Source organism: Neopelma chrysocephalum, unplaced genomic scaffold (assembly GCF_003984885.1).
Source record: "Neopelma chrysocephalum unplaced genomic scaffold, ASM398488v2 Primary Assembly neopelma1_65, whole genome shotgun sequence".
Lineage (NCBI taxonomy): Eukaryota > Metazoa > Chordata > Aves > Passeriformes > Pipridae > Neopelma > Neopelma chrysocephalum.
The window spans coordinates 2523157-2548545 of record NW_020897722.1 but is presented as its reverse complement, the minus strand read 5'-3'; the positions used below and the strand labels follow the sequence as shown (position 1 = coordinate 2548545).

At 45.9% G+C, this 25389-nt stretch overlaps 2 protein-coding genes across 11 annotated transcripts; both read left to right on the top strand.

The window, feature by feature from the left end:
• Positions 1 to 117: 117 nt before the first annotated feature.
• LOC113967879 (chemokine-like receptor 1) lies at positions 118 to 2884 on the top strand. Of its 2 annotated transcripts, none has more exons than XM_027683895.1 (2): positions 118 to 774; positions 1324 to 2884. In XM_027683895.1, exon 2 carries the CDS (start codon positions 1340 to 1342, stop codon positions 2423 to 2425), a length of 1086 nt encoding a protein of 361 aa, XP_027539696.1. In that variant the 5' UTR covers positions 118 to 774; positions 1324 to 1339; the 3' UTR covers positions 2426 to 2884. The 2 variants fall into 2 exon arrangements, with proteins under 2 accessions (XP_027539696.1, XP_027539697.1); XM_027683896.1 differs by lacking the exon at positions 118 to 774 and adding an exon at positions 798 to 939.
• A 1829-nt stretch (positions 2885 to 4713) lies between these two features.
• Positions 4714 to 24937, top strand: PRPSAP2 (phosphoribosyl pyrophosphate synthetase associated protein 2). Of its 9 annotated transcripts, none has more exons than XM_027683892.1 (13): positions 4714 to 5236; positions 8956 to 9211; positions 12189 to 12251; positions 12731 to 12881; positions 13995 to 14047; positions 14171 to 14237; positions 15166 to 15338; positions 16277 to 16392; positions 19817 to 19872; positions 22182 to 22330; positions 22699 to 22769; positions 23711 to 23857; positions 24253 to 24937. In XM_027683892.1, the coding sequence occupies exons 4-13, from the start codon at positions 12763 to 12765 to the stop codon at positions 24409 to 24411; spliced, it is 1110 nt and encodes a 369-aa protein (XP_027539693.1). In that variant the 5' UTR covers positions 4714 to 5236; positions 8956 to 9211; positions 12189 to 12251; positions 12731 to 12762; the 3' UTR covers positions 24412 to 24937. The 9 variants fall into 9 exon arrangements, with proteins under 9 accessions (XP_027539693.1, XP_027539689.1, XP_027539690.1 ...); XM_027683888.1 differs by having other exon boundaries at positions 12189 to 12308; XM_027683889.1 differs by having other exon boundaries at positions 8956 to 9373; positions 12189 to 12308.
• Positions 24938 to 25389: the final 452 nt, after the last annotated feature.

The following is a 25389-nucleotide window of genomic DNA, read 5'->3' as shown; positions in this document are numbered from 1 at the left end:
CGCCGCGCTCCTCCCCCTCCCCGCGCCCCATTGGCCAGCACCGGGGGCGGGGGCCAGCGGGGGGTCTGCACGTGGCGCCCGGGGCGCGGGTGACCTTGGGAGGGACGGGGCGGGACGGGCAGGGGAGCGCGGGTGTCACCCCTCCTGTCACCCCTCCTGTCACCCACAGCTCCAGCCCTGCCTGCCGTGCACCCCGAGGTGCCTCTCCCGCAGCCCTGGGGTGTCCCGCCATCCAGGGATGCCTCTCGCTTCCCCCATAAGACGGGAGCTCCCCCCACCCTACACCGGGCAGGGAGCAGTTCCGGCCACCCCCAAAGCCCCCTTCCTGGAGACCAAGCCGGTGTGCCAGGCCACGGCAGGGGTTGGGCATGGGGCCACTGTTGTGGGTAGCAGAGCTGGCCCTGTCCCTCCACCGTGGCAGGGCAGCCCCGGTGCCCAGAGTGATGTCCAGGTGCTCGGGAGGGAGGGAGCTGCCAGGAGATGCGTGGCACAGGCACGAGAGGGGCTGTGCTTCCTTTGTTCTTCAAGTCCAAGTTGGATGGGCTTGGCCAACCAGCCCGAGGGAATGTGTGGCTGCTGGGGATTCAGGAGTTAAATCAACACACCACAAATTGAGGAACAAGATTAGGGAATAAGTGATCCTACTAAATTCCTCGTGATCCCAAGCCATGGGAAGGCAGTGTGAGTCACTGTGGAGAGGAGCAGCAGAAGGGGAGTCAGCCAGGAGGCAAGACCACCCGCTGTGGGCAGAGTGGCCAAGGAACAAGCACCAGGGTGAGTCCTGCCAGGACCTACCGAGCTGGGTGAGCAGGAGGGGCGAGGAGAATGGGGGAGCTCACTGGGAGGGTGTTGGTTGGCTGAGGATTACACCTGGATACAGCTCGGGTGGTGGTGTGCTCTCAGAGTGCACCTCCCTGGCGAGCGCTTGGTGAAGGAATGGTCTGTTAACATAATTGTTGCCAGCCTAGATGGGTTTTGGTGTCTTGATTTGTCACTGGTCATCCAAAAACAACTTGTCAAGGCAGGGGGATCTGGGTTTCCGTGGGATTCCAGCAATCCCAAGTGGATTGCTGCTGTGGGCTGTTGATGGAGGTGTTCCTCTGAGAGCACCAACACCAAAACCAGGGTTGTTTCTCTGGTTGTGGTGGTTTGTGTGAGGTGCAGCTGCAGATGCTATAGAGAAGGACTTTATATTAATGATATATTAATTTGTCTAATCTGGTTCTGCACACACATTTTGTGCAGGGTTGCTCACAAAGATTTCCACCTCTCCTGCACTGCAGGAGCTGCAGATAACAGCGCTGTGTGCTGTTGTGATTTCAGGTCTTGGCTTGAAGCGATGGACAGCGCCTCCTCTTCCCCTTCCCCCTTCCCTGCCAGCTGCCCCACTGAGCTGCCTGAGAATGCCACTGACCAGGACTACTACTCCGGGCTCCAGAAGACCATGCACATGCTGTCCATGGTGGTGTACGGCATCGCCTGTGTGCTGGGGGTGACGGGGAACGGCCTCGTCATTTGGATCGCAGGCTTCAAGATGAAGAAAACTGTGAACTCCATCTGGTTCCTCAACCTGGCCGTTGCTGACTTCATCTTCACCTTTTTCCTGCCCCTCAGCATCGCCTACACTGCCCTGGGCTTCCACTGGCCGTTTGGGAAGCTGCTGTGCAAGCTGAACAGCACCATCGCCTTCCTCAACATGTTTGCCAGCGTCTTCCTCCTGACCGTCATCAGCATCGACCGCTGCGTTTCCGTGGCCTTTCCCGTCTGGTCTCACAACCACCGGAGCCCAGAGCTGGCGGCCAGGATCGCACTGGGAACGTGGGTCCTGGCTCTGCTCCTCAGCTCCCCGTACCTGGTCTTTCGGGACACTGTGGTCAGTTCCAGGAACGTCACCAGCTGCTATAACAACTTCGCGCTGTCCGACGACTACTCATCCGAGGCGACGCGGAGGCTGTGGAGGGTGCGGCACAAAGCCATGATCGTAACGCGCTTCCTGTGCGGGTTCCTCATCCCTTTCCTGGTGATTCTCATCTGCTACAGCGTCGTTGCTGTCAGGCTGAAAAGAAGGCAGTTGGCCAGCTCTGCAAAACCCTACAGAATCATCATTGCTGTCACAGTCTCGTTTTTCCTCTGTTATTTCCCCTATCACGTCTTCTCCTTACTGGAAATATCCAAAAACTCTTCCAGCCATGAGATGAAACTGGCTCTTTTCATAGGGATCCCCTTGGTTTCCAGCCTTGCTTTCTTCAACAGCTGCATCAACCCCATCCTGTATGTCTTTGTGGGGCCGGATTTCAAGGAGAAGTTTCGCCAGTCCATCCTGTCCACCTTCGAAGGAGCCTTCAGTGAGGAGTCGGTCCTGGGCAGCCTGGGCAGCCGGAGGAAGTCCAGGTCTGCTTCGGAAGCAGAGGTCCCAAGGCTCTGAGTGTTTCTCTGCAGCTTCCCTTATTTCAGAGCTCTAGTGGCGGGACTGGGGGCTGTGAAGGGCTGTGCGAGGTATAATTTGGTGTCTTGGGGGTATCTCAAACATACTGTGACACAATGGAAGTGAAAGAACTTTCTGGTGGGTTAAAGTAGCAGCATTTTACTCCTTGTGCCTTTTGACTCTTGTTCATGCATCTTTCAAAGAAACAGAGTTAAATGCAGTGTCTCTGTGTATTTTTGTATGGTGACAGCTCGTAAGACACTCATCTTTTCTCTCTCCAGGAAGGACAAATCAGTGGTTGTGCTCCTGTTACTCATGTTTGATGTACAGCATAACTATTTCTGAGCAATGATGGTTTGTGTTTGTGTTTGACATGTTTCCAGCCCTTAAATAGCGGGGATCTGATATTTTGTGCTGTTGGTGAGAACATTAAACCCCAATAAACTTCTGTAAAACTTACCCAGCCTGTTGTGTTGCCTGTGGGATAAAACACGTGTTGACCCAACCTGACTGAGCAGGTTCATCTTTGGTAATAGAACAACTAGATTAAAAAAATTAAATACCCAGAATTTGGAAACAAACCACTGGCATTAGCAGCAGCTGTCTTGAGTGAAGCAGACAGGACACGACCTGGGTGTGAGGACTTGCCTGGGGTACTTGGACTACATGGATCTGATTGCCAGACCCTGCTTATGGCTTATTGTTGGGCTTCAGACCTTTGGGTACCTTTGAAAAACAGTGACTTGGAGGAGAAAGAAGAGCAAGTAGCGGAGCTGAGTCTGGTCAAATTTCACATTTGCAAACTTCCCTGGAGGAAGATGGTGGAGGTTTTCTTCCCAGGCTTCATCAGCTTCTGAAACTCTTAAATTTTTGTGAGTAGAAAATGTTGGTCACGTATCAGAGAACGGTAGTGTTGAGGTGTTGTCATTCCCAGCCCACCCTCCTCAGGGTATCACACCCCCCTCTCCTGCCGTGCCCAATTCACCTGTAAAACAGCCCAAGCCACCAATTGTCCTGTTCATCCTGTCAGAAATCTGCCTTGGAGCCTCGCTGCTCTGATGGCTGGAAAATCTCTGACTCCCAGCTGGAATATATGAATTTACACGTGCCTCACTGTTCTGCATGGATGACGTTACCGAGTGAGAGCTGTCACTTGGACATGCTGGGGATTAATTATGGGTCTGCTGGGCCATGCAATATTGAATGAAGGTCGTGATCCTAAAGGCACACATGTACTTAACCTTAAATTCATGCACAAACCCGCTGAGAACAGGGAATGTAACATGACCATCCATATGTCAAGCTTGAGTGAACAGAGAGATTTACCCTTTGCCACAAATTGCTGCCTGTCATCCAGATAAAACTGCAGTGTTTGCTATGCAGCACGTAACTCCAGGGCTATTTACTTGCTCCTGTGGTGAACTACAGCATCGATTGCCGTGTCAAGGTTGTGCAGTCCTGCGTTTGCTCTTTCTGGTTTTCCTTATCTGTTTGCAGATCCCACGTAATTCCTTGTGACAAAGAGACTCCACGAGTGCTGGACCAAGACCTCAGACTCCTGTCATGCCTCTCTCCTCATCCTGGCAGCCTTGAGAGTCAGGTTTTAAAGTGTTGACCTGGTCTGTGGTAGGGAAGAAAGCAATTTTCTGGGTCATTTAGAAATCTAAGGTGCGTAAACATTCCCAAGGGACAACATGATTTGAATGAAGGAGAGTGTCTGGGTGATCCAAGGAATTGCCACTGGAATAGCAGTAGGTAACTAAGCTATGGAGCAGGATGTGCTTGACATGTGGGTGGATCTGTCATCCCCAGTCTGATCCCTGCCCTTTGTGCAATGGGAAACTGTGCTGACAGAATATGGGCCAGGCTGCCAAGGGACTTCTTTCAAGATAAATCTCCTGTTGTATTGAGTTCCCTCATGTTCAGACTACCCCTTTATCACAGGGATAATTGTGGTAGTCCCTCATTCCCAACTAGGAGGCAGGCTGTTCATTCTCTCTGATACTCGCATTTGCCATATGCTTATCTAGAAAAGCCTGAATGAAATAAAAGGGGGAGGAATTCTCCAACCAGCAATCCAACGAGGCTGAGCGGCCGCTTTGGCAGCTGTGCCCCCTTCTGACGCAGCTTTGCTCTCAAGGCTCTTTCAGATGCCACGGGGTGGGTGGAACAGCCTGAACCCCCCAGTATTTGCAGTCATTGAGAAAGGTTCTGAACCCGCTGCCCTGCTGGTGTGAGGCCCTCATTGGTCCCACGGAGGGGCTGATCCGACAGCTCCGCTCCTACAAACAGTGGGCTGGGACGTGCGGAGCCACTGGAGCGCGCGGGGTTCAGGCAGAGCCACTGAGGTGTGGGGGTTCAAGCTGTGCGTGGAGAGCCTTAGCTGGGAGAACAAGCAAGTTTTTAGCAAGCATCTAACCAGGGTTTTCACCAGGAGCTGTTGCTGCCTTGCTTTGGAGGAGAGACTATTGCAGGTGACTCTGGAGCTGGAGAAGCTGCAGAGGTATCAGGGAAGAAACCAGCTGAGGAGGACATGGCAAGCGGTAACTCAAGAGGAGAAAGTATTTTCTCCCTGGGACCTGGATGGGAGCATGGAGATAGAAACTGGGCTCAGAATAGTTCAGAGGAAAGAGGGAGGAAGGAGTGGGAACTAAGCCTTGAAAGTACCAGCAGCAGGATAGTGAATACAAATGAATGGGAGGGAGACTGCAGCAGGTGAGGAAGTTCTCATTAATGAGAGCTTAATGAGACAATAAAAGCCTCTGGGAAGCCTCACGGTCCCCCTGCCTCTCCTCTGGTGAGACTTTCCTGGTGAGTAAAATCTTTAAGTGTCCCACTCTTGAGCTTGGGGAATTGATTTGTTAGATAAGGTTAAGGAAAGACAGTGCACAGTGGTCTGAGAGCAGAACCTCTTCCACAGCTTGCTGAAATCAGGCAGGAAATAATATGGCAAATTAGAGGACCTGTATTGGTCAAAAGCTTCTCTGTGCAGGAGAGATGTTGGTAATAGTGTGAATAAGTGATATAGGCTGGGCCTTACCCAGGTCTCCTCAGCCTTTCTTGGCATAGCTGATGGGTGAGGGTCCTACTCCCAGCAAGGGGGTTAACCTGCTCTTCCTGATCCAGGGCTGGTCCTGGTTGGCACTGAACTGGGGCAGACACAGGGTGCTCTTTGCTGCTTGCCCTTTGCTCCTTCCCTGCACCTCTCCCAGCTCCTGCTCAGTGTACAGGGCAGGGCTGGTACCAAATCTTTCTTTACACCCCCAAGTTGTGCACCCAAGGCACAGGACCTGCTCTCCTGCACTGAATTCTGCTTTAATTTGCAAAGTTGCTCTGCAGTGACCAACTCGAGTCCTTCCTGTGTGCTCACTAAATGTTTGCACAGGGCATGATGCCTGGGTGCTCTCTGTAGAGGAGCTGTAGCTTAGTGAGGCAAATGGCAAACCATGCTGGGACCCAGTGGGTAGGACAGGGAGGAACAGAGCACTAACTAGTGTTTGGCACGAACTGAGCAGCTGCTCAAATTCCCTAAAATGGCGTGACTTCACTGCCCAGTTCAACCACTTTTGTCTAAATGCGAATCAAAGGGCAAACCACAGCCACAAACATCAGGTAATGGATGTGAGCAGGATGTGATGCAGACTTTGCAGGACAGAGCTGCCCACACACAGCAAAGCAAAGACAGTCTGGGAACCAAGCAAGAGCGGCTACCACCGGCTCTTGTTTCAGGGCAGTGTTTGTCCAAACCCTTGCACCCAGCTCGAGCTGTGTGTCTGCAGGACCTGTTCCACACTGAGTATTCCCACAAACTTCTCATCTCTTTGCTGGGAGGCTGGCTGGAGAGAACCCTGTGTCCATGCTGGAGCTGGTGTGGCAGATCTGTTAAACATTACAGACTGACCTGGAACTGGGAGCACAGTTGGAAACAGGAAAACACGCTGAGCCCAGGGAGTCCTTCAGTCAAAGTTCTGTGACTCAGGGGGAACAGGACTGTGACAAATGAGTGGGTGCCTGTTTTCTGCAGACAGCCAGGCAGTAATATTTGATAAAGCAATGAGTGCTATCTACAGCCACAGCCTTTCACACAGAGAAGACGTGTTCTCTGCTCCAGGGCCTTTTTTAAGGCACTTTGCTTCCCAGACATGGGGGATGCTATTTCCAGATCACTCCCAAGACATGATAAAATTACTCCTCCTTCCCTCCGTTCTGAAATGCATTTTATAGCCACTTTGAGTTCTGCCTCCCTAGCTGGGTAATATCCAAGGCAGAATCTTCTGGAAACTGAACTCAGTTGTTCCCCAGGCAGAAAAGCCAAGGGCAGGGGAGCAGGAAGGTGGTGGCCTTTGGGCTGCACTCAGTGTGGAGGTGTCTGTGCTGCAGAACCTCCCTGCAGGCTCAGAGGGACTGTGTAGGATAGAGGATGCTTTTGGGATGCCTTGTAGGATCCTCCTTCTGTTGGGGGAGACCAAACCTATTCACAGAACTCTGTCAGGATCAAATCAGAGTGTTTCTTTGGCGTGCCATGTCTGATAGTTCTCACTGTCAGGTGGTTTGGTAGGTGAGTTTTAATATCCATCTTTTTTTTAAACCAAAACAACCCCAGACAAACAAATAAAAAAAAGCCAACCTGTCTGAGCAGTGATGGATGGAGCACAGGAGCCTGGCTGACAGCAGCATTTATCTTCTCTCAGGTGATGGATGCAGGCTGTTGTCCAGCCAAGTGATGAGGATGAGCAGTGCTCCTCACCTTGGCTGGACTAGGTGTGTATGGAGGGGTTTTTTTGCACATCTCTGCTTGCCAGGGTCACATCTGGATTAAGGACAACAAATCTCTGTGAGACAGTGTATTCACACCCAGCAAATTTTCAGCATTCCTTAGATGACTGCTAATTGAATCATTGTAAATGAAATAAAATCCGTGTGCTCATCTTGGAGCAACTGTTTGTTAAACCCTTAGTGTTTGGGTAGCATATTATCAGATTAACAAATCCCTCTCCCTTGGGAGCTGAGATTTAAACTCACATTCCTCTGATCAGGAAAACAGAGGTGAGAAATTGATTTTTTTTTTTTCCCTAAGAAAACAAAGGCAGTGCCGTTATAAAAAGGATCGGAAGACAGGATCTCTTAGTTCCTGGTCCTGTGGCTTGCTTGAGCAATGTCAGGAATTTGGGGCAGCACAAATCAAACAGTCAGCAAGTTCTGGGTGCCCTGGGGTATTGAAAAATGCTTCTGGGGAAGGCTGCTAATTGCATTACGGGTCAGTGTTTCACCAAGTGTCGTTTCTAGTTGTTCTGCATCAAACTGCTCTGCCCCACCAGGCTGCAGCGAAATCCTGCGACAGAGACTGATGCCAAGAGAAATCTCCTCTGCTCTGTGAAGAGGCCAACAATAAGCTCAAACCCCCTTCCCTTTTGTCCTAAAAGCCCTGAAACAAAACAAGAACCTACTGGGGTCAATGACCCCGAATCAATTGTGGAAGCATCAGCCTGGAAACAGGAAAACACAGACTGGGAACAGTGGGGGTGGCGAGGTGCTGGGAGGGGTCTATTCTCTTACCCTCCACTGTAATTTGGAAGAGGCTGTAGGAAAGTCAGAGGATCAGTGCTGCATCTCTGAGGGTACAAAGAGGCTGATGGCCTCTCTGCTCACATATTTCAAACAGATGTCTTGGCTTTGTGTGAGCCTGCAAGTGGAGTGCTCGACATCTGGCAGCTGCTCCTGGTTAAATGGCTTCTCCTTCCCCAGCTCCCAGTCTGCTGAAAAAAGCAAAAAGAGGAGACAATTGATGAAGCCTTGGAATGGGTGAAGCAAGAAGGAAATGTGAAATACAGGGAAAACGCTCGCCCATGAGTATTTAAGGTGGAAAATGCAGCTCATAATGGTTTCAAACTATGAATTTAACGTTGTCCTTTCACAGGCATGTTTAAGTGAGGCGTTCAATGGCTTTTCCTCCTCTTTCACATTAAGGCCAGCGTGGACAGAAATACCTGCTGGGATGCTAGGCTTTGCTCCAGTGCACCCTGCAGGCCAAGAATAATCAAGTTTAATTGCTTTTTGTGAGAAAAGCTGCAGCAAAAGTACCTAATTTGTACCTTTATACTAAATGCTAAAATTCTGATCCATAAAACACTGTTCATCTTGGGCATACTGAGAAGCATAATTTAAAACAGGTTCTAGCCATGCTGCAGTTAGAGGGAAAACCACAATGTTTGGGTTTTTATTTAAAGCAGGGACCTTTCTTCTCCTATGTCTGTGTGGGATGACTGTAACTTCCTCAAAGCAGTGAAAGGACAGTTTTGTCATGGGTGTCCTGGGATAAAGCCGGTGGTTTGTTGTTTCTTTGGTTTTTTTTTAAACAGGGTGTTTAAAATAAGAGTCTCACTGCAGATGTCAAAAGAATCTTCATGCAGTTTAATCAATGTACGTGGCAAGGGGAGTCCTGACAGGGGACTCTGGATTATTAATCATGCGTGCTGGTGACAGGGAACTGAGACATCACTGATTGTTTCTTTTCCTAATTTACTTTCCAGAAGTGCCCCTTTCCCTACAAACACTGCTGGATCTGCTGGCAAAGACCACATAGGTGCCTTGGGGAACAGCGGAGATGGAGAGGATCAGCCACAGCGATGGAGGTGCCTGGAGGAGCATGGCAGCCGCCCGTCCCTCCCTCCGACAGGGCTGCAGGCGTGGGAGCTCCAAAACACGGCACCCTGCGGACATCCACTGCTTTTATTCCATGTGGACTTTGCACCGGGGCTCTCCCAACCCTGGCAAGGGTCTTTTTTGGTGGGTGGGAGCTGAACTGTGGCGTTGGTGTTCTGGTTCCCACATCATGCCAGATGGGGACCCAGAAGTGCCCTTCTCTTTAGCAGAGAAGGGTGACAAGGCTGGTGAAAGGGTCTAGAAAACGTGTTTTCTGAGGGAGCTGAGTTTGTTTACCTGGAGAAGGTTTGTTTGAGCCTGGAGGAGGCTCGGGGAGGACCTCATCGCTCTCCACAACAACCTGAAAGGAGGTTGCACTGAGGGGGGGACTGGTCTCTTCTACCGTGCATGCAGTGAGGACTAGAGGAAACGGCCTTAAGCTGCGACAGGGGAAATTCAGATCAGATACCAGAAATTTTTTTTTCACTGTTCAGGTGGTCAGGCATTGGACCGGGCTGTCCAGGGAGAGGTGGTGGAGTCACTGTATCTGGAGGGTGTTTTCCAGAGGCGCCTGGATCTGGCGATGGGTGAGATGGTTTAGGGGCTACAGTGGCAGTGCTGGGCTGGCGGTCGGACTGGAGGATCTTCAAGGTCTCTCCCAACCCTGATGGTTCTGTGATTCTATGACCCCGTCCCGGTGTCCCCCCCTCACTGCGGGGCTGAGGGGGAAAATGGCGCCGGGTCCCCTCAGCGCGGTGCGAGCCCGTGGCGGGAAGGGGGGGGGGGCGTCGCCCCGGGCCCGCCCCTCCCGCCCGCGCTCCCTCCCTCACGCCCCGCCGCCATCTTGCCCGCGGAGAACTGGAGGGGCTGAGCTCCGCCGCCGCCTCTGCTTCTCCCTCTGCCTCACCCCCTCCTTCCCCTCCGGCCGGGCCGCCTTCTCCCGGGGCCGGGGGGCCGGAGCCGGCAGGTAAGGCCTTCAGCGAGGGGCGCTCCCGCCCGCTCAGCCCGCTTCAGCTGGCTGTGTGGGCAGGACATCCCCCCTTCCCCACACACGGGGTTCTGCCGCCTGAGGAACGGGCTACGTCGCCCTCCCCTCAGGGGATGGGGACTCTCTCCTGGGCGGGCCCTTTGCAGGGCTTCTCGGGCTCCCCGGCAGCCCCACAGGTGAGGAGGAGCGGCGTGGGGCTGCGATGTGCACTGCCCGCTCCAGGATAGGAGGGATGGGATCCGCAGGGACCACAGGGCCTGTGTAACCCACCTGGAGCAGCTGAAGGATTGTAGGGAGGCGTGGGCTGGAAGGGTCCCTTAGCCCAGGGGGATAGGTGAGTGTGGAAGGGCCGGGAAAATTCCCTGTGGGGAGATGGGTGAGAGGGTGCAGATTCCCTCCGTCCCACGGGGATCCATTGCTTAGTACCATGGTTATCCCATACAGTTATTCCTGCCTCTGTTGCTTTCTGTGCGGACATGCTCAGTTCATGGAGATGTAAAGCCATGTGTACCCAGTAATTGTGCTCATCGTGGCGTGTCTGTGTAACTGTGTGCAGCCCAAAAGGCAGGGCAGGAGTTGGTGCTTCAGCCTCAGGTGGTGCCTGTGTTCTCCCAGACCTCGCCCACCTCAAACCAGAGGGTTTTGGTCCCAGGTTACCCATGCGGAGTCACGTCTTTGCACATCTAATAAAGTTCTGCCAGCTTGCTGTCATCCCAACACCCGTTTCAAGGTTGATTACTCTTTAAATGCACCTTCCCTCCCCACACACACCGTGGCCCACTTGTAGCTGCTGAAGTACGACCACAAAGAAGTCCTTGACCTATGATGTGAAGAGCAGCGTTTAGTGTTGCTGAATACATCATTATCTTATGGTGGTGTAAAATGCACCTTGAGCAATAATGGGCAGCAACAACTATTGTCTTTCAGCAGATCTCTTAATGCTTCTCATTTCCCTAATCCCATGGAAGGAAGAAGACACACAATTGAGGGGGGGGAAAAAGGAGTGCCTTCTGTATGAATGCTTTTAGTAACAGGGAAAGTTGTATCCACGTTGTTCCCATCCAGCCACACAAGCTCTCAGGTGGTGTTCTGAGACCTAAAAGCATTTCTAGTCCATGCCTTCTTTGGAGCTGAGATGGATCTTGAACACTATTATGAATATTTGATGGGTGATGGCCATTAGTTAACAGCTGGGAGTTGCAGAGAGTAGCTGAGCAGCAGAACAGAGAAACACTAGCCTAGAATTAGGTTTATCCTTAAATTGTTGGGCACTTCGTTTGGGAGGGATACAGGTCTGGCTTTTGAGGTGTCGGGGGTTCACCTGTTTCTAGTAGAGTGAAACATCTCGGAGTTCTGAGGCTGAAATTGTTGCTGTTTGTGCTCACTCTCTGCACATTTTGGAGGTTCTGATGACAGGCAGGTTTTCATTCACAGCAGTTAAGCAGAGCTCAGACTGGGCATCAAGAGATTTGTTGTTAGGAAATTCCTGGCTTGACTTTGGCTCTTCATGAGAGTGAATCAGATTCCTCTGTGACAAAATCAACCTGACCGAGAGAATGGCAAGTTGTAAAGATGAGGTGAAGAGTTTCTTTATAGAGCCAGCCAGCTATCCCTCTAATACAAAAATGGTTGGTTTTTTTTCTTTTTATTGCTGTTTTGGAGTACTTAATAGTTGATAAACCATCAGCTTTTTCTAATGAATTACCTGTGACTATTAGATAATTATGTTTCTCAGCAGAGAGATGTTTATCAGGAAAGAAGTTACTGATTTATCTGTAACTTCTTTCATAATTTAAGCCATTCATATTTAATATTTCCAGTCCTCTACATAATGCTGAAATGGATGATGAAGGATTCTATTTCTTAAACAGAAGTTAGTGAAGTACAGTAGCCTAGGACTTTTTGAGTTGAATTCTATTTTGGTCTGTCAGGGGCTGCTGGACAATGTGATTTTTTTTCTTTTATTTGACTAAAATATTACAGCAGAAGAAGTCAGGAAAATGTAATTTCTAAACAGTAATAAAAAGATGGAAGCCCATCAAATCTTTGGTGGGATTAGTGGTTTGTTCCTTTATTTGAAACAAAAAAAAATTGTATCGAATTCCTCGTGATATTTTTCTCCTGTTTTCACAGGAGAATTATTAATCTCAAAGAATGACAGCAGCTGCTTCAGCAAGTGGATTCGTTGTGCAAGAGGTCATTATTTACAGCTGCCAGCTTTATTGAACTCTTCCTTACGTTTCATCCCTATTTGTAAGTTTATCATTTATTGCAAAGTGATGAAAAGAGACACAGTATGGAAACAGATTCTTCTAGCCAGGACCCAGGAGCTCTCTTCAGCTCCATTCTGCCCCTGACTGGCTTTGTGATCTTGGAAAAGTCAATAAATGTTGCTCAGTTCTGTTAAATGAACTGGACAAGCTGATGGAAAAGAAGATTTCTGTTACTAGATGATAGCCTGAGGAAAACAGTTCAAAATAGGAAAAAACCTGTAAAGTTAGGAGATTTTCAGGGGGACCTTTGGAGAGCTCTAGGGAAGCTATTGAAGTGGGGAAAACAAATACTAAGGATGCTGGAAAATACAGGCTTATAGGAAATTCTTCCCTTTCGAAACAGGGAAAATTTGTTTCTTGTTTTTAACATTGTGGCTCTAACTGACTTTTGATCTCTTGCAGTCTTTTAGAAGTGGAAAAACAACTTAGGGTTGATGTTTTGTGTGTCATCAACTGAAATTGGGGCCATCATGAATATCACCAAGGGTGGGCTGGTGCTGTTTTCGGCTAATTCCAATTCGTCATGCATGGAACTGTCCAAGAGGATTGCTGAGTAAGTACAGTCTTATTTTATTAATTCTGATTTCTCTGTTTAAGGAGAATTACATGGGAAAACTGCCATGGTTTGCAAGAGCGTGGTGTGTGCTCTATTGCACAGCATATTTCAACAACTGGAGTCGAAGGAGAATAATTTGTGTTGGAATTGTTCCGTGGCAGGCTGGGATTGGCTGCAGCATATTATAGGAAACACGTGGGCAAAGTTAATGTTTGGATAGTGTTAAATAATCATGGCAGAAGTTTTTATCATTTTATCATCATTTTATCATCACTACTCCTTGTAGTATGGTTTTCTTAGGCAGCAAAACTACATCTCTCCTGCTCACTGTATATTTTGGATGGGAACATCCCTTTAGCTTAAATCCGTGAATAGCTTCAGCAGAACTTTTATGGCTTAAGTAAATTTTCACTGTGCTAATTAGGATGCATAACATTACTGGGAATATTTCACATTATGGATTTCTTCCCGAGACTTATGTGCCCAAAGTTAGGTGTGGACAGGAGGAGAAAGGGGGCAAAGGAGCTCAGGTTATGTGTGGCAAGAATTTGGGCATGAGTGTGTGTCATATTCTGTTAACTGTCTCCTTTTTGTAGTCATGGGGATCTGTGCTAATCCTGACATGGAATAAATACAGCAGACATTAGTCTTCCATTATCCATAGAATAGTGCTTGCTGTATTTCCTCTTCAGTCTACATTGACTGTTTTCTATAGAGGAGAACAACTTAAAAGTTGTATTTTTAAGTATTGTGTATGTGTATGTTGCCACGTGTATATACATATATATATATATATAGGGCAGGAAATACATATTAAAAATTAGAAATTGTTGCACGATTTAGTATTCAAGCATTTTTCTTCTGCTGCTTGTTCTTCTGAGCTTGACTTGAAAATGAGTTTAGCTTAGTCTGCAGTGCAGCTTATGAAAACTGTAGGTGCTTTTTAAAGAGATGTCCACTGTAATTATTGGTTTTATGGTTTGGGATTTTCTTTCCTTGGTTTTGTGCTGTGGAGTACAGCATTTTCAGTAACTGTTGCATTGTGGGATTTGCATTTGTTTTGTCCTTCCTTTCCCCATGATGACTTCTCCTTGTTTTCTGTTCCTGCAGGCGCCTGGGAGTTGAGATGGGGAAGGTTCAGGTTTATCAGGAGCCAAACAGAGGTGAGCATTTAATTAGCAAAACTGGAATTGTACCCAACCCTGATGTGCATGTGTTGGCTCCCCTTTTCTTAGACTCTGTTGAGTTTTGCTATTGCAAATATTACATATTTTTCTTCTTGGCAGAAACAAGAGTGCAGATTCAGGAGTCTGTGAGAGGAAAGGATGTATTTATCATCCAAACAGTTTCAAAGTGAGTAACTGTTTAAAGACCCTGTGCTAGCATTTGACATGGGCTGTCCATAGGAATGCTTCTGGTTTTAATTTTAGTCATCTCTTATGTATGTGATACAGTGTAATAAGCTTAGATTAACTAGATAGTCTTTTCTTTGTTGTTATTTGTCTTGTGTTTTTCTTTTAATATGTGCACAAAGCCAACTTTGGCATAAGCAAACTTCTCTTATTTTAACTTTCAGTGAATATATCAACAAAATATTCCCCTGGGTCCCTGCATTCTTTCCCTAAGTGTATTCTTTTCCTTATGTCGTTCTCTTTAATTTTTCCCTTTTCAACTGCCCATCTCTAGCTCCATCACAAAGCTGTAATTGTAGGAGGAAAATTTCCTGGGCAATGTGTCCCATGATTCAGAAAACAGCATCTTTTATTTTAAGTGAACTTTACAAATGCTAAGGCTAATGGCAACAGAAATAATAGATCTTAGTTGATGATCACTTCTCTTAGGGAATAGATGCTAATTGTTAAGTATTTAGCTTGCTCTTGGCTTAACAAGAGAAGAATTTGTTGTAAAGTGCAAAGTATTTTTTTTAAAAAAGCATATCTATATGGGAAAATACATATATTTTGTTTTGTGGACAATAGAAAGCGATATTGGGGACAAACTATGGGCTACTTTTTTATAGCAACACCGTCCAACAAAAACAGCTGAATTGTCCAAAACGGCTGAGTGAAAACAGTAAAGAAGTATAATTCTGGTGAAGAATTCAAATACTGGGCCCAGGGCACTTGCCATCCTGAAGTCCAGAGCTGGAAGCTTAGTGAAGTTTGCTCAGTCACCATACTTTGAGCTACCCTGGCATGAAATTCCTGGAGTGGGTATAAATCCTGTGCTGAATACCAGATTTTTATGCCCGGGATACAGAACTGGATGTTTGTCATTGCAGGGATGTGAATACTACGATCATGGAGCTGCTGATCATGGTGTATGCGTGTAAAACCTCCTGTGCCAAAAGCATTATTGGAGTGATCCCTTACTTCCCATACAGCAAACAGTGCAAGATGAGGAAAAGGGGCTCCATTGTCTCTAAGTTACTGGCCTCAATGATGTGCAAAGCTGGTAAGAGTGGGGGCTGTTCTGAAATTATCAGGCCAAGGGGGTTCCTGCTGTCAGCTTCCAGGTTTAGAGAGGTCTGTGCACAAACTGGGACTCTAAAAATTTCAAACTTTATGTGTTTAAAACTCACATAAAAAGGAGAATTAGAAATTCTCTCATTAGAGATTGTTTCTAATTAGAAATGTTTCTGAACTATGAGTTCGTAAAAAACCCAAACTTGAAGCAGCCATTTTACACTGAGTTGGCAAAATGAGTCTGCTGGGCTCAGCTGCCATGGTATCCATCTCTTAATACCGTTCTTCATGTTTTTAACACTCTTGAACAGTTGTGCATTGTCATTTCTGGCCTGTTTTTTTACCTGTTGGATGAATGCACTTTGTCCTTTACATTTGAGATGATGTGGGAGAATGAGACTATTCATTTCCACAACCTTCAGCACATTTTCTGCTCCTTTCCTTTTGTTCCCATCGCTGGGAAAAAACAGGCATTCATACCAAACCCAGTGTGAGCTGGTTTGTTGTTTTGAGAGAAGTGGGTTTTGGTGTTTAGGAGTTGGGCCCCCTTTTGCAGGAGTTCAGGACTACAATGAGTGTGCCGGGGTCTGTGACACAGGGCAAATTAGTGCTTCCATTTTGTCCCGTGGAGAAGGATCTTACCTGCCTCAGTGTGGCACTGCTGAGTCAGTTATGTGGAGTGTTCGGAGGTTCTTTTAAAAAGTCACTGTAGAAGTCTCAAAACAAGTTAATGCCCATGTGCTTAAGAGGGACGTAGTTAATTTGTTATGTGCTTTCACTGAGTGTAATGTTGTTCTCGTGCAGCTTGGAGATTTTCTGGACAAGCTTCAGTGAAACTTAGAAAAATAAAGACTGTCTTGTCTTGTTCTCTCTTCCTTTTCTTGATGTGCTTCTCTCTATGTCTTGTTCCTTTTTTTTTTTTTTAAGGACTAACTCATCTTATTACCATGGATCTACATCAGAAGGAAATTCAGGGCTTCTTCAACATTCCAGTTGATAACTTGAGAGCATCCCCGTTTTTACTACAGTACATCCAAGAAGAGGTGAGGAGGGCCTGCTGTTACAGTTGCTTTTTTAAATTACCTTTTTTGTCATGTCTCAAGACATCTGAAACAAATTCCTCTGAAAAGATTAACTCTTCAAACAGAATTTTAAGGGGAAAGGATCAGTTTGCGGCAGGGAATGGTGTTGGGGCAGTTGATTATTTTCCTCCCCACGTGCTTAACTTTTACTTCCATGGAGAGCTGGTGTTCTCTTACCTGTGCAGCAATGCTGCTCTATCTTCTTAGATGTATTCCCCTAATATTGAAAAAAAAAAGTTAGGATTTCTGTGCTCTTGATGTCCTCTTCCTTTCCTGTTTCCTGTTTCCTTGATGTTTATAGGATGGAGTGCTTGTGTGGGTGTAATTAATGTCTCATGATAAAAACCACTTTGGGAATTGTAAGCTATGAGAGAGCCTATTGATCATGCTCTGAAAGCAAGCCCAGCTGATTTCTTGTGTGGAAATCTCACCCACTGTTCGTTCAGCATGTCTTGACTTGAGCAGCTTAACTTGGGCCGTTCTGAGCTTCCATTTCTCCATCTTATTTTTACAAGTGCTTTGAGAAGGGCTACTGGTAGATTCATCCATGCAAATTGTGCAAATGATAATTGTAGGTATAAGATACACGTTAAGCCTCTGACTAATGATAATTTGGAATAAAGCAAATGCTTTCTTCCTAGTGAGAGAAAAGGTTGGGTTCACTCTTACTTTTGGTTCCAAGCTATTTCTTTTTATAGGGCTGTGAATGCCCCAATTTAAAAACCAAAATGAAACACGCCCCACCCCACCCCCCTAAGAAAACCCAAACCCACATGATTTTGTTATGACAGTGTTAAAATCTGTTTGGGGAATCAGTTACCATTTGAAGCTCTCTTTATCATTTCATTTGGTAATAGAATCAAAGAGGGTGGCAGAACAAAACCCCAGGCTTTGGCTTTGCCACAGTCATTCGTCTTGTGTTCCAGGAGAGAAGTATTGCACATTGTAAGGACTTCCTAAGTTAAAAAAAAAGGAAAAAAAAGTGGAAAACCAAGTATGCAGACACAAGAGAGGTTGTGCCTTTATATGTTGCTACAGTGTGTGATTTATAGTCGATAGCAAGATCATGGTCCTGGTTTGGTCTTGAATCACTTTTTGATTCATGAGCTTTTAATGGCTTACAAAGAATTGTTGCAGCTTTTGAGTCTGGCACTGCTGTGCAGTCTAACAAATGAACATTTACAGAGGGATCTGAAGTCTTAAAAGATACTTTCAGTTCTTTATTTCTTCATTCCTCTGCTCGTCCATGAGGGGACTTGTCAAAACTGGAGTTGACTGACTGGATCTGGTCACTTGGGATCTACACTGGCAAGTACCCTGACCAGCCAGGTCATTTATAGTATCTTAAAACTGTGATCCAGCGCTGCTCAGGAGGAATTTAGTATTCATCCCAAGTTCCTGGTGGCCACAACTTGCTGGATATTCTTCATTGGGAATGCCAGAGCTTTCAAAGCAGTTGGAGTCATGATGGGGTGCACTGAGTAGCATGAAATGGAGTCCAGCTTGGTAAGAGTGGAGGTCATTTAAAAAGCATTTAACTGAAAGTTGAGAGGATGAGGACTTGTGGTTGTTCCCTGTTGGGAATTTATGCATAGATGTGAAGAGAATTACTCAGTGTTGTGGGATGAAGACAGTGCAATCAGTGAAACTCATGTGATATGAAAATAATTTGTTGGGTTTCCTCTGTATTGCTTAGAAAATGTTGGATACTTGGTGTCTTCTCTTTCCTGTGTGTACAAGTTAATCCCAGAGTGACATAGCTCTTTGTTTCGAGTTGTTGTTGATACCTTACTGCTTTGTGGATGACACTTCTGGCTTTCCAACTTCATTTCTGAAGAGCTGAGAACAAATTCGGTAATTTGGCAGGGGAAAAATGAGGCAATGGTGTCTGAACAAGATCAAAGCCTCTGTTATGTCAAGTGACAGGCCCTGCCTTGTCCATACCTTCCGTCATGTTAATCTTTGTAGCCTCTTGTATAACTAAGTGTTTGTAAAGGACAGAACATGCTGAATTCCCAGTGTTATAGGTGGAGTTAGTAACATTGTGGGTTATTAACGTTGCCCGACAACGTCCTCAGAAAAGTTCTTGTTTTCAGTTGATTAGATCCTTGCCCAATTTTTTTTCTTTCCCGTGCTCATTTCAGGGAGAGCTTTTGGACATACTCAGCCAGAGCAGTTTGTGCGTTTGAGGAAAAGATTGTGGAAGAACTTACCTTGCCTGTGTTTGCAGAACACCTGCTTGTTTCTGTTCCCTGAGATGAGTATTTGACATCTTGACAGCAAGGTGGTGAGCAGCATGACAGGGTGTCAGCCCCCCAAATTTGTGCAATTACATCTGTAACAGATCAATTTGCAGGTCCCTTAACTCTGGGAGTCTGAGGATGGACCTGCTCTGTAGGACTTTGCTTGGCTGAGAACTGTGGCAATGGAGAGAGGGCCAGCCAGGTTCTCTTTCAGCTGCTCTCCACAGAGATGGATCATCCCAGGGAAAAACAGTGAAGGAAACTACTGAGTTTTCAAGGAATGGGGGAAGATGAGATATGAGAGGGAGCGTGGGTTGCTGTGGAAAGGAGGACTGGAAGTGTGAATAGTGGAATGCTTGAGAAGTTACGGACAAGGCAAGATGAGTCTGATGTGGAGTCGCTGTTTGCAGGGAAAATGGAGATGAGGATAAGAAACTTTTGAGAGATGGGGAGACTAAAATGGTGGTTAAACAGAGAGCAGGAGTCTGGAGTGAAAAAACAGTGTGAAAATGGGGCAGGGGCAGCAAACTGAGGAGTAGATTGTGTTTGTGAAACGTGACTGAAGTCTCTGTCAAACCTCAAAAAGAAACCCAGACTTCCTGGCCTTACCCCTCTGGTGCTGTTGATGTTTGCAGCACTGTGAGACGGTGACTCCAGGAGAGTGCAGTGAACGTGGAACTTCTGTCCCTTCTGATTGTCCATAGAAATAGTCGGTGTTCCGTGATGGAGAGGTGTGACTTTTCTCAGTGTACTCTCCAAAGCAATAGGAAATGGGTGAAATGCTGTTTTCAAGTGATGAAAGACAATTAAAGTTGAACAGGAAACTTTAATTTTGATGATTTCCTGTTTCTTTCAACACTTGTCTGCCTAGCCCTGATGTTCTAAAGCAGTTACTTTTCTGTAATCTCTACTATAACATGGGGTATATGAAAGGTACAGTTCCAATATCTGAATTTTCTAAATACCTGTTTTTACTGAGCTGTCAACTCTGATCATTTACCATGGATTCCTGAGGTTGCTTTTTTAGGTGAAAATGTTCAATGCTTAAAATTCTTCTGGCAAAATAAAGTTCTCTGATTCTTACTGAGTTTAAATTTGTCTAAAGATATGAAGTGGACATTGCTATCTGTTATTTACTACAGATACCAGACTACAGGAATGCTGTAATTGTGGCCAAATCTCCTGCGTCTGCAAAGAGGTGGGTAAGATCTGCTCTCTTGCCTTAGAGCAGGAAAACTCTGTCGGGATTTTGTTCTTAGGATCAAGTGAAGGACAGATATCCAATAATTAGAAGATGCAGCCTTCAAACCCCTCCCAGTTCTACCTTGTCAGCTGTGTAGTTTTTACATCATCTCTGTAATCACAATAAATCTAAGGAGACTTGAAAAAAACAAACAAAAGGATGAGGTAAATCAGCGCAGTGCTTATGATAAAGAAGGTTTTTAATCATGTTATATTTGTGTGCATTTACATTATAAATTTCCTGCTGTAAATGAAAAAAAATGGCTGGAAATGTAATGCCATTCATCCAAGGGAATTGCTTAATGTGGGCTTAACTATAAGAACATGGTTGATCAGATCCTAAATACAGATGGTGAAACAGGATTTGATATTTGAGAAGATTTTGATTGTGAAGTCCTTGTGGTTGAATGACTGTTCTTAATCCATGAAGCTTTTTAGTTGACTGTTCCCAGATGCTTTGGAATTACACTGCTGTCAGCAGGTGCTGTAAGAGCTGGACAATGGTTTAAGAGATGCTGTATTTGCTGTGGTGACAAACCAAGAGTTTGTTGAAGAGTTATTTAGACTTTCATGCCAAGGAATTTGTGATACTTTGTGTTTTTGTTATTTTATGTAACAATTCAACTTGTGTCATCTTTGTTCTCCAGCAGTACTTCTTGTGATTTCTTTTGTTTCGGCCAGTCATTTTCCATTTGTTTCTCTCCCATTTCTTTTCCACGGTGTCAGTGTTGCCACTTGGGTGTAGACAGGCTTTTGTTGAAGCATTTTAACACTCATCCAGTAATTGTCAATGCCAGCAAATAGTCTGTTCAAACTGACCAGGCAGATGAGTTGCACACACAGGGATTTGGGGAGGAGAGGTTCCCAGAGCTGTATTGTTAAACTTCTTCATGTGGACCTACGAGCATTTAAGGGCAGTATTTGAAGAGGTGCATTGTACTGGGGAAAGGGGGATTGGATGTTTCAGCCTAATCCAGGCTGAAAACAATCCAGGAAAATACTTGTGATGAATGCCTACTTGTGAAAAAGAACCCGTGCTCGGTGCAGTTCAGAATGTTTCTGCGGTTTCTGAGCTCACTGGAAAATTAATAAATCATTTTGCTGCTACTTTGAACTTTGTTCAGTTTAATATTGCATTTTAACGTAATTATTATGGTTTTATTGATAGGATTATGCCTGCTAAGTCCTAACTCCTAATGTTTGGAATAATAATTACCTGTAATTAACTACTTGCAAGAATATTGTAACTGTATGATAACCACAGGGTGGAAGATTCTTCATTTTTAATTAACTGAGTATCACAATGGGCAAATTATTCTCTGGACTCTGGATTGTTTGGATAGTGAAACAAGGCTTAAGGATAGAGGAGATGATTCAGGCACAGGTCTGAGGTGCTGATGTTAGAGCAGAGTGACTCACTTTAGATGTGCTGGATTCACTTGGACCAGAGGAGGTGAGATGGGGTGGCTTGGGCAGGATCCCAGACTTTGGGTGTGCAAGGTAAGGTGGGATAGATGTGCTAATTTACACTTGCTGCTTCCAGTATCTGGGATACAAGCACTGTCTGTGAAATTCCTATTTTCCTGGCTCTCTGCTTTGCCCACTCCCCCAGCTAACTTCACACTTCTTTCCAGAAATTTCTAATTTTAGTCAAAGAAATACTGCGCTGTGAAGGAACTTTATGTCAGCTAATAATAAAATCCAGGCTGTTCAACTTGAAGTGTGGTTTGCCAGGCAGAATGATCATCTGGATCCCCTTTTCCACAGGGTATCTCAGATTGTGTCAGCAAGTCAGGGATATTGTCTTTATTTAGTGCTAAAAATAAATAGGTGAGCACTTTTTTTCATGTGAATATATATTTTTTCCTATTAAATGTAGACAATCCAGACATCAAGACTATTCTTGGTTACTGTTAGATGAGATTCCTAAAGCATTGGAATCCCAAGGATGCCGAAGGCCAGGGAATGGTTTTTGGCTGTTGGGCGAAGCAGAAGGGAGTAATCAGAATTATGTGACTTGCAACATTTATCCTGTTGCTTCAAGGCCCATATGGGCCCTTTCAGGGTTATGCTGACTCACAAACCTGGTGGAATCAAGATATTAAGGGGCAAGTGGTTCCTTCCATGTGTTCTCCTAAAATTATAGGATCATTTCATTTTCCTCTGAAACGGTAGAAATGAAGCGGAAATAGGTTAGGATTGTATGTGGGTGAATTCTTTTAAATTTAACGCATTCCTGGTGTTTTTGAATCCTTTTCCCTGCAGGGCACAGTCGTTTGCTGAGCGCCTGCGGTTGGGAATCGCTGTGATCCATGGGGAAGCTCAGGATGCCGAGTCTGACATGGTGGATGGTCGGCACTCCCCACCTACAGCCAAATACGTAGCTGCTATTCACCCCAGTTTGGAGATCCCCAGTAAGTAAGTGTGTGTGGGAAAGTGTTACCCGTCCTTTTTTTGGGGAATGGGGCTGGCAGTGATGGGCCATCAAAAAGGAACTGGTGCTGTCTGCCAGCCACTTTGTTTCTGTGCTAAAATTAAGAATTCATTGAATTGGTTAACAATTTGAGTGTAAATGAATGTAGTTAATGTTTTAACTAAGCTTAAAAAGATCATTTATGTATTAAAGTCCTGCTGGTTTTCCCAGTAATGCTGTTGAAATAGTTGTTGGTCCATGTCTCTCTCTTAACTGTGGTGACCCAGCAGACATTATTAAAGTAAATTATATAAACTTTCTCTTTTCTTTCTCCTTTCCATCCCTCTAAACCAACTTTCCCTTAATCAGTGCTGATTCCTAAGGAAAAGCCACCCATCACAGTTGTTGGAGATGTGGGAGGAAGAATAGCTATCATCGTGGTAAGATGTCCTCACTTCTCATCAATGATATTAAACATGTTAAAGTTGAAGAAATCAAGTAAACATTCTGTATCAGCCACTAAACTTGGGTTGCTGGTGGACTTTTGATTCCATGGGGCAGGATTGAGCACACTGTGAAGTGATCCATGCTGAAAAGCAGAGTTTGGACCTTGTTTCCATGAGTAGGGCAGGTGAAACTCTGTTCAATGCTTACCTGCAGGAGAGGGGTTTCAGGTGCACATCAGAGCAGGGGAGAATCACTGTGTTTCTGTCCAGGAGTTTTAGTGAAGCTGAGATGATGGACGTGGAGCTGTTGGAACAAGTCTAGAGGAGGCCACCAGGTTGATTAGAGGGATAGAGCTCCTCTGCTGTGAGGAAAGGCTGAGAGAATTGGGATTGTTCAACCTGGAGAGGAGAAGACTCGGGGTGACCTAACTGTGGCATTCCAGGGCCTGAAGGGGCCGTCAGGAAAGATGGAGAGGGACTAGTTAAAGGGCCTGGAGTGACAGGACAAGGGGGAATGGCTTTAAGCTGACAGAGAGTAGGGTTAGATTAGATATTAGGAAAAAATTCTTCCCTCTGAGGGTGGGGAGGCCCTGGCACAGGTTTCCCAGAGAAGCTGTGGCTGCCCCATCCCTGCAAGTGTCCAAGGCCAGGTTGGATGGGGCTTGGAGCAACCTGGGATAGTGGAAGGTGTCCCTGCCCACACCAAGGGGTGGAATGAGATGATCTTTAAGATCCCTTCCAACCCAGACCATTCCATAATTGTATGATTCAGTCATGGTTTCTCTAAAGCAGAATGTTATCTCTGGGCTTGTCATAAAACAGGGCAATCTTCTGATAGTTTGGGTTCTGTTGTACTTGCTAGAGCTGCCCTGTCAGTCTGAGTGCTGTGTGTGAGGCCGTGGTGACTCGGTGGTGACTCGGTGGTGTTTTGGCAGGATGACATCATCGATGATGTCGACAGCTTCCTGGCTGCGGCCGAGACCCTCAAGGAGAGGGGGGCTTACAAGATCTTTGTCATGGCCACCCACGGCCTCTTGTCTTCAGACGCTCCCCGGCTGATCGAGGAGTCTGCCATCGATGAAGTAAGTGTGGATTCTGAATCCTGATCAAATGATGGTGGGTTTTTTTTTTAAGGAAACATCTACATGTCCTTAAGCTACAGCAGGAGAGGGAAACGTGGGAAGTGGTGAGATACTGGACTGTCAGTGTCAGTGGAGCTTTCCCCTCAGCGTGGGGGATATTTTTGTACCTTCCTCTGGCCCTGCGTGGCAGAATGAGTGAAAGGAAAGAAGGACAGTGCCATTAGTATCCATGGCAACATGCGGCTTTTCCTAGGAATTTGACCCTGACAAAAATGTAAAATCTTACCAGCAGTGGTGGCTTGATAGGATCTGTGAAACTCCCTTTCACACTTCCAATAGGGAAGGTGGAAAACATTATGGAGCTACGTCCTCCTGATCATTTTTTCTTCCTGTAGGTGGTTGTTACAAACACAATTCCACATGAAATACAGAAACTCCAGTGCCCTAAAATCAAGACTGTGGATATCAGCATGATCCTCTCAGAAGCCATTCGCAGGATCCACAACGGGGAGTCCATGTCGTACCTTTTCAGGAATATAGGACTGGATGATTAATGCTTCTTACCCTAAAGAAACACCCCAGGCCAAACTGGAAGCGAACAGAGAACGAGCTGTGAAGCATCGTGCTTACCTTAATCTTTCCGTTGAGCCACTTCTTCTTTTCTCTTGGTTTAAGTATCAAGGTAGAACAGTTTTTAAGAGCTTTTTTTTTGTTTTTTCTTTGCAGGTTTTTTTTTGGGGGGGTGGGTGGGAATAAACATTTTACAAAAAACTGTTCTAGTTGCTTTTAGGTTAGTTGCACTATACACGATGGAAAAATCCCACAAAACACTTGAGGCAAGAAATTGGCTTCTAAATTAAGCATTCCTTTTCCAAAGCTGCTTGCTACAAGTGCTTTAAATGATAACAAAATGAAGTGACTGTATAATATTTGCATTTTAAAAGCCAAAAAAGTTGTACTGTTGTATGCAGTTCAGTGATTTTGTAGGAGTGCTTTTATAGAAAAGCATATGGAATATGCACCTGTATTTATTTTCTGCAACAAAGAATAAAGACTTGTTTTGTGTGAGCTTTCTAAAAATATTCATGTGCTAGTCCCTTGTCTTCCAGACTCTGTCCTCTTAAATATTGGCAGGTGTTACAGGTGGATATCAGGGAGCAACAGGGACTTAGAAACTGGCACACATTGCCTAGAGAAGCTGTGGCTGCCCCATCCCTGGAAGTGTCCAAGGCCAGGTTGGACAGGGCTTGGAGCAACCTGGGATAGTGGAAGGTGTCCCTGCCCATGGCAAGATGACCTTTAGGGTCCCTTCCATCCCAAACCATTCTGTGATTCTGTGACTGAGGAATATTGTGAGGGGTGGTAATTCAAGCTGGTAAAATCCAACTCAGCTCATCACAGGTAAACTGAGCTTTTCTGAGATTTCTTGCCTGGCCCGAAAGCGTGGATGAGTTAAAAAATACTCTGTAGTGCAGAGCTGAACTTGTTCAGGTTTGTTTTCCCAAGCATCCCTGGGCAGGTGTGGGTGGAAT